At 49.5% G+C, this 9,756-nt stretch overlaps 1 protein-coding gene across 1 annotated transcript; it reads left to right on the top strand.

The window, feature by feature from the left end:
* Positions 1-8,560: 8,560 nt before the first annotated feature.
* LOC306642060 (transcription initiation factor TFIID subunit 13-like) lies at positions 8,561-8,947 on the top strand (the record flags this gene model as incomplete). Its single annotated transcript, XM_079107481.1, has 1 exon — positions 8,561-8,947. Exon 1 carries the CDS (start codon positions 8,573-8,575, stop codon positions 8,945-8,947), a length of 375 nt encoding a protein of 124 aa, XP_078963607.1. The 5' UTR covers positions 8,561-8,572.
* Positions 8,948-9,756: the final 809 nt, after the last annotated feature.

The following is a 9,756-nucleotide window of genomic DNA, read 5'->3' as shown; positions in this document are numbered from 1 at the left end:
GGTGTAGGCCAATACATGGAATCCATCTTAGACTTTTTGTAATGGGAGGTGGTTTAGCAGACTTGAGTTACATTTATGGGCTGAAATTATAAAGAGGAAAATGCCCAGTTCCTGCAGAACACAGCATCATACAGCTGTATGAAGGTAGGTTTGTGAGGAGAGAGACAGACAACTCAGAAGAGTTCCTCATTTGCCATTGGCTGGGCTGGGGATGTAGCTCAGTGGTGTTTGCCCAGCACGGGTGAGGTCCTGGGTTCAATTCCAACACCGCAAAAAAAAAAAAAAAAAAAAAAAAAAAAAAAATCACTGGACAGGGGTCACTCTGCCTTCTCTCGAAGGATTTCCATGTTGTGAAGCTCATCTCAGATGATTACAGTGACCGCAAGGGCCTCAGTGAGCTGGATCAGATGTGGAGGTAGCGACCTAACTGCTCTGAATTCGCAAAACCCTCAGAACTGTCCCCGCTCCACACACTGTGGAAATTCATCACAGTGGAGATACCAGACCCAGGGATGTCACCTCCAGGCACGACTGGAAAGAAACCTGTGTGCACCGGCAGGACCATGCGGGTGAGTACTGAGAGGCTGATAGCGGGAGCTGAGACTTCAAAGGGGCAGTAGGCCCGGGGCCAGGACACGGACCCTGATGTGATAGGGGACCTTGGTTTGAATCCACGTGCCAGCTGTGTGACCTCACCTGGGTTAGTTAGCCTCTCTGTGTCAGCTTTCTCATTTACAAGATAAGGAGAGCAACAATATCACCTGTCACAGGTGTTCAACCCCAGCATTGCAAAGACCCAGCATTCTCTTTTCCTGTCCCCAAGAAAGAACTTGGAGGACTGGACAGAGACGTTTGGGGACACCCTGCTGCACACTACTCGTCGGCAGCAGACGGGGAACCAGTGGAGGGCCACACCCGGCCCACAGGCACGGGACGTGGTGGGCTGTATGCCCGCTGCCGGGTGGAGCTCTGCAGAGGTTCCATGAGTATATTCTCTTACTGTACAACGAGGGCGTGCTGCTCTGATCCTCACCTAAAGTCTGGAGACCGGGGAAGTGACCAGTGGCCCTCTCCATTTCCGTGGTTATCACATTCTTTAGAGTCCTTCCTGCCTGACTGCCGGGCAAGCTCTGCTGGGCCAGGGCCTAGGAAACTAGTGTGTTCACCAACACAAGAATACACGAAGGGTAATTCGTGGATCGCGCAGAACTGTGCCCAGCAGAAAGAACAGGGCTGCCCCCTAGGCCTTCAGCCGGGAAGGTCTCACGTCGGCTGCGCACGTTCATCCAGTGCCACAGTCGCAGACTAAGGAGCAGCTGAAACAGACAAATCAGGTCTACGTAGGTCAACCAAGTCTTGAAAATACACTGTTGAGTAAGAAGAAAAAGTTGTGAAATGACATGTTTGAGTGAATGGAAGATCTTTATTTTGATAGTTACACACTTTAACACACACACACACGGGTTATAAGGCATAACAACACAGACCAGAAAGTCTACCCCCAATTCACTAAGGTGGACTTTCAGAGGCAGGGAAAGAAGGGAACGGAATTTGAAGGGGAACAGAAATGACTTCAGATGGATCTGCAGGGTTTTATTGGATTCATCTTGACAACAAAGCCAGCGTCTCCTGGAACAGAGCTCCTCCGCCCTTGTGAGGGCTGGGCCTGGGGAGCCCCCACCCCAGTACAGCCGTGCACATCAGGCACCAGGTGCGTCTTTTGCTCCATGAGAGCCCAGGACCTGGTTGGGTGTCTGGCCCCAGAGGCACTTCATAGCCATTGAAAAACAGGACATTTTAGTGAAATGTTTAACCCAATAGAATGTCAAGATCATAGAGTCCCAACGACTTAGAAAGGTAGGATGATCTACAGGCCTGGGAGGGAGCGTTGGATGAGTAAGTCACCAGGGCCGGGTGGGGTTCAAAGCGAGGGAGCCCAGCCCGCCTCAGCCCGAGCCGAGTGCACACTCACCTCAAGGCTGTGTGAACAGTGGAGGTGCAGGCACCCATCCCTCCTGAAGTCCCCAGTTCAGCCCTCTATTCTCCCCTCCTTCCTCTGAAGGCCCGGCACCCAGACCCCTCATTTCCCTCCCTGATCAGGCGGACACGCCCCTGCTCCTCTGGGGCTTCCTTCACACCACTTCCTAGTTTCCAGAGCCAGTCGGTGACCTGGGCTTGAAACCTGGTAAACAGGTGACCTTTTCCTCCTGGGACCGCAACCGTGGCTCCAGCTGCCTGGCCTTGCTTGGCTGTGCTGCGTGGGGGCTAGTAGGGTGTCCTTGGACCACAGTGCTGCCTGCCACCTGGTGTGGCTTGTGGGTCACCTGCCACCAGCCTCTGCTGTGAGCCTCCAGCACAGCATCCGCTGCCCCCAGATGGTCCAGGCAGTTTTGTTCTGGGGATTCCCCTGACCTGCCTTTCTTTCCTCCTCTCTTCCTCCCTCCCGCTCTCCCTCTTTTCTTTCTCTCTCTCTCCTCCTTCCTCCCTCCCTCTCTCCCTTCCTCCCTCCCTCTCTCCCTTCCTCCCTCCCTCCCTCCCAGGCACACTTTGCAGGCACTGCCATGAGCAGAGGCAGGCCTAGGCACACTCCTCCTTCGTCCTGAGCCTGGCGCTGTGTCCTCTGACTTTGGAGAACAAACCCTCTTGAGAAGAAGACCCCCAGCCCAGCCTCATCCTCCGCTGCAGTCAACAGCCTTTTTCCACATGTGGGACACAGTGCCTGGCCTGTGCCTCCAGAAGCTGCCCCCTCCCTGGAATCCCATGGCAGCTTCGAGGAATCTGGGAGACCTCAACACCCTCCCCGAGACCAGACCTAAGGAAGGACACCTGTGCGTGTCCATCCACGGGTAGTCATGGGTCTTCAGGAAGCAGGTGTCCACCCACCACCCGTTTGTAAACATCAGGCAATGACTGTTGACAGTAGAAGAGTCATTTCGCCAGCATCATTCATTTTGTCGTCTGACTTTGCAGAGGATACTCCGCTGTGTCCACCCAGGCTTCGTGTGACATTTCACTGCTACCCGTCCACTGAGGCCACTCCTCTTCCTGCTCCCCAAGTTCATAGGCTGCCAGCTCCTTTCTTTTCCTTTTTTCCTCCAGTGCTGGGAGTTGAACCCAGGGCCTCGCACATGCCAGGCAAGTGCTCCACCACCGGCTGCACCGGCAGGAGCCAGCTCCTTGCATCTTCTTAGCCTGGGCCGGACCTGGCCCGTTCCCTCCACTGAGGTCCGGGACTGCTTCTCTGCAGCCCGGAGGTTGCTCCTGACCTCATCCCTCCCGCCACCCTTGCCCTTTGCCTGTGGCTCTGCAGCTCTTCCCACTGGAGGTGGCTTTTATCTCACTGCTCCACCCAGGATTGTGCAGGGCCTGGGGGTAGAAGTGACACCACCTGACTCTCAGCCTAGGCCTGCATGGCCCTCCTGTACTTCTGCCTCTGCCAGGAGGACAAGCCCCGGGCAGCCACTTCCTGCTGCATCAGAACATGTGCAGGAATGACACTGAATTTTGAGTTCAGGGACGGTTTCTCAGGCTGAGTAGCTAATACAGCCGTACCCTCCTTCCTCTAGCCTCAGGGCTGATCTTGATTTATTTATTTATTTAGCTACTGGGATTGGACCCAGGTGTGCTTCCCCACTGAGCTACTTCCCTCTTTTTAATACTTTTTTTTTCATTTTGAGCTGGGGTCTTGCTAAGTTGCTGGCCTTGAACTTGTGATCCTCCTGCCGCAGTCTCCCAAGTTGCTAGGATTACCCGCGTGTGCCACCGTGCCCAGCTCAGAGCTCACTTCTTAAGCAGCTGCTAGTGCTACATACTTTCACCAATAGTATAAAGTTTTTTAAAAGTCTGCAGTCATTAGTTTTCACATTCTACATACAAGGAATCTGAGGCTCAGAGGAGTTGAATAGCTCCTTTGACATCATAGTTAGGATTCTCTACCGGGTCTTCTGATGTCACGAGAACCCTGCTTCCGCTGCCTATGACCTTATGAAGAAGGTGAGCTCGCGGGTGTTCCACTGCATCTCTCCAGATTATTATTACAGGTTTCATTCCCAGTGTTTGTCATCTGGGGAAAGAGGTACTCGCCTCATTGTGTAAAAACCAGAAGGAAAACTGTTTAGTAGTGAATAAGAGCAGAATCTAGCCATGACATCATACAGGAAATTTACCTAATACTTATACCAACACTAATAGCGAAGCCTGTGCATAATAAACTACTTGGAATTGCCCTTGTTATCTTTCAAGGTCAAAATATCATCCTGTCCTCTGACTCAGAATGGCTCTAAGATATCCTTGCTGAATTCATGTAACATAATTTTGAAACCATCCCCTCTGCTAGCATTTGAAATTAATTTGCTCTGCAATTTGGTGCAAGACTTCTTTGCACACATTTTGGTCTAAAAGCTTTGAAGTAATTTTAATGAAGTGTCTTGGGCAAATATACAAATAATGTTGATTTTTAACCTAAGCAAAAGACAAAAATATGGGAGAAACTGGGTTTTCTTTCTCTTTGATCTCCTAAAAGCAAGATTTCGAACACATCTCAAGGCACAGAAGGAGCAAGAAAGAACAAGATGAAGAAATCAGAAGAGAAGGATCTGGAGCTGACCCTGCGATCTGGGAAAGGCACGTGGTGACAGAGGCTTAGGAGAAAGACGTCCTGCTGTAGAGGAGACTGTTGGAGGGACGTCAGGGGGACTTCTCAGACGAGCCAAAGTGGGAAAGTCAAGTCTCCCCAGAACAGGGCTCCTGTGTTCTCAGCTGTGCGTGGTGACTGAGGACGGCAGGCGAGATGAAGCCATAAGATGCTTCTCGGGCCTCCAGACTTGCTCAGTAGGGCAGTCTATTTCGTTTCCAGGGTTTTTACTTATTATTGTTATTATACCTTGTGCAGCCCTGCTGCCCGTCCACCACGACCCCGACGGCTCCTTCCGTCCACGTCACAGAGCAGGTCACTCCTGCGTGTTGGGTGTTGGCCTCCCGGGGTCATGGCTGCCCTCTTCCTTGACACCACTGGGATTATCTCTGTTCCTCCTGATGACCCTCTTTGCTTTCAGCACGTTTTACTTGATTCCTTTTGTCCCCTGCCTCTGGTGATCCTCAGGTTTCACGGTCACCTCCGTCCGTCCTCCGTGAGGTGGAGGGGTGCCGTGGCAGCCGACGCTGACATTGGCCCTGTGGGCATGGCCTGGGACCTCGGCCCGCATCCTTCCTGCCACTACGACTGAGCCACAGGCACAGGACTGTGTGGCTTCCAGACTCAGGCGGGCATCATGAGAAGGCCAGGGGTGTCCCCCGAACGCAGGACGCGTGGCTGGAGCCCTCGGGCAGGGCAGGGGGGGCGCGGTTTAGTTCATGTAGCAATCATTGTCACGACTTTGGGCACACTGAGGGCCAGCTCGCCATTCACGTGTTTAACTATAATTATAAACCTTCCTTTGTAGAAAGAAATTGAACAACCGTGCCTGCAAACCTGCCAGTTGTTCATCTCAGTGGGAAACCTGGTTGTGCAGACCACGGGGCCACAGAGCCGAGACGGTGTCACTGTCCCGTGGCAATGGGTCCTAAATTCAATCGAGTCCAAAGAACACTAACGGCTGCCCCACCCGCCTGCCTGGTGTGCCTTCCCACCCGCAGGGATGTGTTGCTGTGAAGAACCTCAGCGGGGCCAGGCGCCCTGAGATGCACCATAACATTGAAGAGCAAGTGAAGGAATGGATGCCATTCAGCTGGGCACGTTCTGAGGACAGGTCAGCTGGCCTTCCTGGGGCAGTCGGGCGCCATGATGCTCCCAGGGTCTTCACCTTTCAGCCCTCACCTCCCTCCAGCCCTCCTCCCCACACTTCCCTACCCTACTTCCCCAACTCACTGCCAACTCTAGCCAGTGGAATGCCCAGGAACGAGGGCTCCTCCAGCTGATGAACAAGCTTGTCTAGGTTATTGGCAGAAAGCCAGGAGAACGTCCCAGGAACCGGGCATTTTAGAGAACGCTACAGAGACGGACGGGCACTTCTCATTTGTCATCAGATCCAGTAGTGATTCCAGCTTTGCCAGTTCCAGGCTGGGCAGAGCATCCTCTGGTCACCAGGAGCACTGTAACGCAGCAAGGCACCTCGCGTGGCTTTAGTGTTTCCTTTATGCCAATGAAGAGGGAAAGAGAGCATGGAGAAAGTAAAAGAGTAACATAGTTCTCTGAGCAGGAAAAGGCAGGGGGCTCTCAGCAGAAGGAGTTGGAATTCTGGCACAAATTCAAATATCGCAAAGAACCCTCCCCCCTTGTCCCCAAATTTCTTTACAGGGACACTTCTCCCTGGATCAAGAAGTGCCTGGACAATTGGAATCTGAGATGCAAAACTGAAGAATTGCCCAAGTAAGGTTATGTTCAGGCCTTTTCTGGTTGTTTCCCTTGTTTTAAAAGCAATCGTTAGAACTGATTTCTTTTTCTAAGTCCTTGTGGTATATTTTTCAGGGGTTAAGGTGGTGTGTACCTAGTTGTCATCTGAAAGCCTTCGTACTTGTGTTCAGGGAAGAGAGGGAACTGATTGTGTGCAGAACCTTCATGTTTTCTCCTTTAATATTCAAAACCACCCACAGAAGGACGTCCCATGAGTCTCATTCCACAGATTAGATACCCAAGACCTACAGACACAAGGAAATAAAGGCAAACCTAGGTTTTGAACTCAGAGTGGTCTAATGGAGCTGCAGAGAGTACTTTGATTCTGTTTTCCTCTCACAGAGTTTTCTAAATTTTAAACTTTATAACATTAGACTGGGTCGCAGGTGCCTTGATAACATGCAGTCTTTCATGCTACCTTTGGGAACCTCTAAAATGTTCTCTCTTTGGACGTCTCTAGTCCTAGCTTTGATAATAAGAAATTTCCTGCCTTGTATAATTGTTTTTAAAATATCTGCAATTGGCCAGGCGTGGTGACTCGTACCTGTAATCCCAGAGTCTCAGGAGGCTGAGGTAAGCCTCCTGCAAGTCAGCCTCAGCAACTGAGCAAGAATGTAAGCAACCTAGTGAGACCCTGCCTCAAAATAAAAATTAAAAAGTCTGGGGATGTAGCTCAGGGGTTAAGTGCCCTTGAGTTCAATCCCTGGCACAAACAAAACAAAACAAAACAAAACAAAACAAAACAAAACAAAAAAACAAGAAGAAAACAGTAACAAGGAATTCCAAAGTCCACTGAACCTGAACTTGTCTGAAAATATGTCCATATGAATAAGAAATGCCTGCATAGGGCACTGCATGTGCTGAAGGGCAAAATCAATAGAAATTATCCTGTACGAGAAGGAAGACAGAATTTCATCTTTTTAAAGGCAAAATGACTCTGAAGTACAATGCAGCCAACCTATTTTATAATGACTAAAACATTATTTTCTCTTTGAGGACCAATAGGTGCTCTCCTTTTTGTAAAAATGTGCAATATGAATTGCTCAAAGGAGAACCTAAGATGGGATCGATTCTGCGCTCACCACTGAGGCTGACTATCCCGTGCCAAACCTGTTTGCCATCTTATTCCACCAAACCAGTAACTGACAGGCAAAAAGAGGCAAGTTTTTTACTGCCACCTACTGTCGAGAAAAAAACAGCCCACCAGAGTGCAAATAGGAATGACTTCATAGAGGCAGGCGCGGGGAGGTTGGCCTGTCTCATGGAGGCAGGGGAAGGGAGGCTGGTCATCGTCCGCAGGAAATCCCTGCTGTCTTGAGACTGTCTAGCCTCACATGTGTCCAGCTCCCTTCTCCTCAAAGCCCTGATTTAGATGATGGCAGAGCTGCTACTGGCTCTTTCTGTGTCATTGCAAATGCCCCCTGGGCTCGGCCTCAGACCCCCTTCCAGCTCCCATTCCTCCCCTTCCCTGACTAACAATAGCCAGGCACACACCATTTCTGGGTCACCACTTCCTCTTCCTGCCTCACGTCCAGGTACTGTCCCTCTGCCCGCAGGCTCCTCCAGCGGATCAGCTCTCCTGAATCACCCTCTCCCTGCACTCAGCTGCTGCTCTCCGGCCCCCTCTGCTCTCCAGCACACTCCCCCGCTCTCCTCCTGTGTTCTGGTTGTTCTCGCTGCCCCTTTTCACACCTAAGTGTTGGTGTGTCATTCATCTTTGCTCTACAGACCGTCCCTTGTCAATGTCACCCCGTGGGTCTACTACGACCAGCCAGCGAGGATTCCCCAGTCCATCACCCGCTCACTCCATCGACAAGGTTTAGGGAGCACCTCCGAGGTGCCAGCCGCCAGTCAGGTCCTGGACTCGTCAGTGAGTGAAACGGAGGGGGCGGTCTCTGCCCTGCGTAGACAGAAACCAAAGAGCCAAGTAAAACCCCAGGTGAATGGGACAGTACGTTCAGGAGTGGAAGTGGTCTAGGATAGAAGGGGATGGGGGAGATGGGGAGCCACAGGGGCCTCAGTGAGAAGGGAACACTGAGCGGACTTCAAGGAGGAGGAGCAGAAAGGCCAAAGGCGACAATGTACCTGTGTGCAGGGGCCAGCGGGTGAATGGGGACCAGTAGATAGTAAAACCAGCTAGGAGCTAGATGGCGAGGCACCACAGGCTGGTGGGCTAGTGGGATGGCAGATGAGGAAGAAGACCCGACCTTCGAGGAGGAAGATGAAGAGATCGGAGGAGGTGCAGAAGGTGGGCAGGGTAAAAGAAAGAGACTTCTTTCTAAAGAATTTCGGGGTATGATGTATGGGTTTGAGGGTGACCAGAACCCTTACGCTGAGTCAGTGGACATTCCTGAAGACCTTGTCATAGAGTTCCTCACTGAAATGACTCACAAGGCAATGTCAATTGGAAGACAAGGTCAAGAACCAGTTGAAGATATCGTCTTCTTGATTCGAAAGGACCCAAGGAAGTTTGCTAGGGTTAAAGACTTGCTTACTACGAACGAAGAGCTGGAACGCACTAGAAAAGCATTTGATGAAGCAAACTATGGATCTTGATATTTTTTGTACTTTATGAAATTTCGTTATCTTCTGTGGAAATCACAATTATAAAATAATTTATAATCACAATTATAAAATAATTGTGTATTTTCTACAGTAATGTCCTAATACCTAGGCATGTAAATGAAAGATAAACAGTTTTCAGCCTTTATTTTCATGTCTTTGATTTTAGATTGATACTTGAGCCTTCAATTGCCTGTCTTTACATGACCACACTTGAATTACTTACTGGGTTTTAATGACTACACGCACGTTAAAATATCTTGAAAATTATAAAGTTCCTTCTGACTTTTGACTATCTAAAGGATGAAGTAGTATTTACGTATTAGGTATATTTGTGCCATTATAAGCTATACTATAGCTGTTTAATATGTGAAATCTAAATGTCATTTTGACTATGACAACTGAGACACATGCCTTACATATTCTGAAGTTTTTAGACAACTGTGGTCTGAGAAGTTAGTAAAGATAGTGAACTGGTTTGTGTTTCTTTTAAGGAGATGATATTTGAAACTACAAGTTTTTCTAAGAATGTTTATGCGTCTTAAAAGATAATTTGTTTTAATATTCTTTTCTAAAGAGTGATTTATTTTATTTTTTTAGAAACTTAGTTTCATGTTGATGCTTCCATGTTTTTTTATTCTTTTTTTTTATTGTGAACAAATGGGATACATGTTGTTTCTCTGTTTGTACATGGCATAAAGGCATACCATTTGTGTAATCATAAATTTACATAGAGTAATGTTGTTTAATTAATTCTGTTATTTTTTCCTTCCCCCCACCCCTCCCACCCCTCTTTACCCTCT

Source organism: Sciurus vulgaris (genome assembly GCF_902686455.1).
Source record: "Sciurus vulgaris genome assembly, chromosome: 12".
In the NCBI taxonomy this organism is placed as follows: domain Eukaryota; kingdom Metazoa; phylum Chordata; class Mammalia; order Rodentia; family Sciuridae; genus Sciurus; species Sciurus vulgaris.
This window is presented reverse-complemented; position numbering and strand designations above follow the sequence as displayed.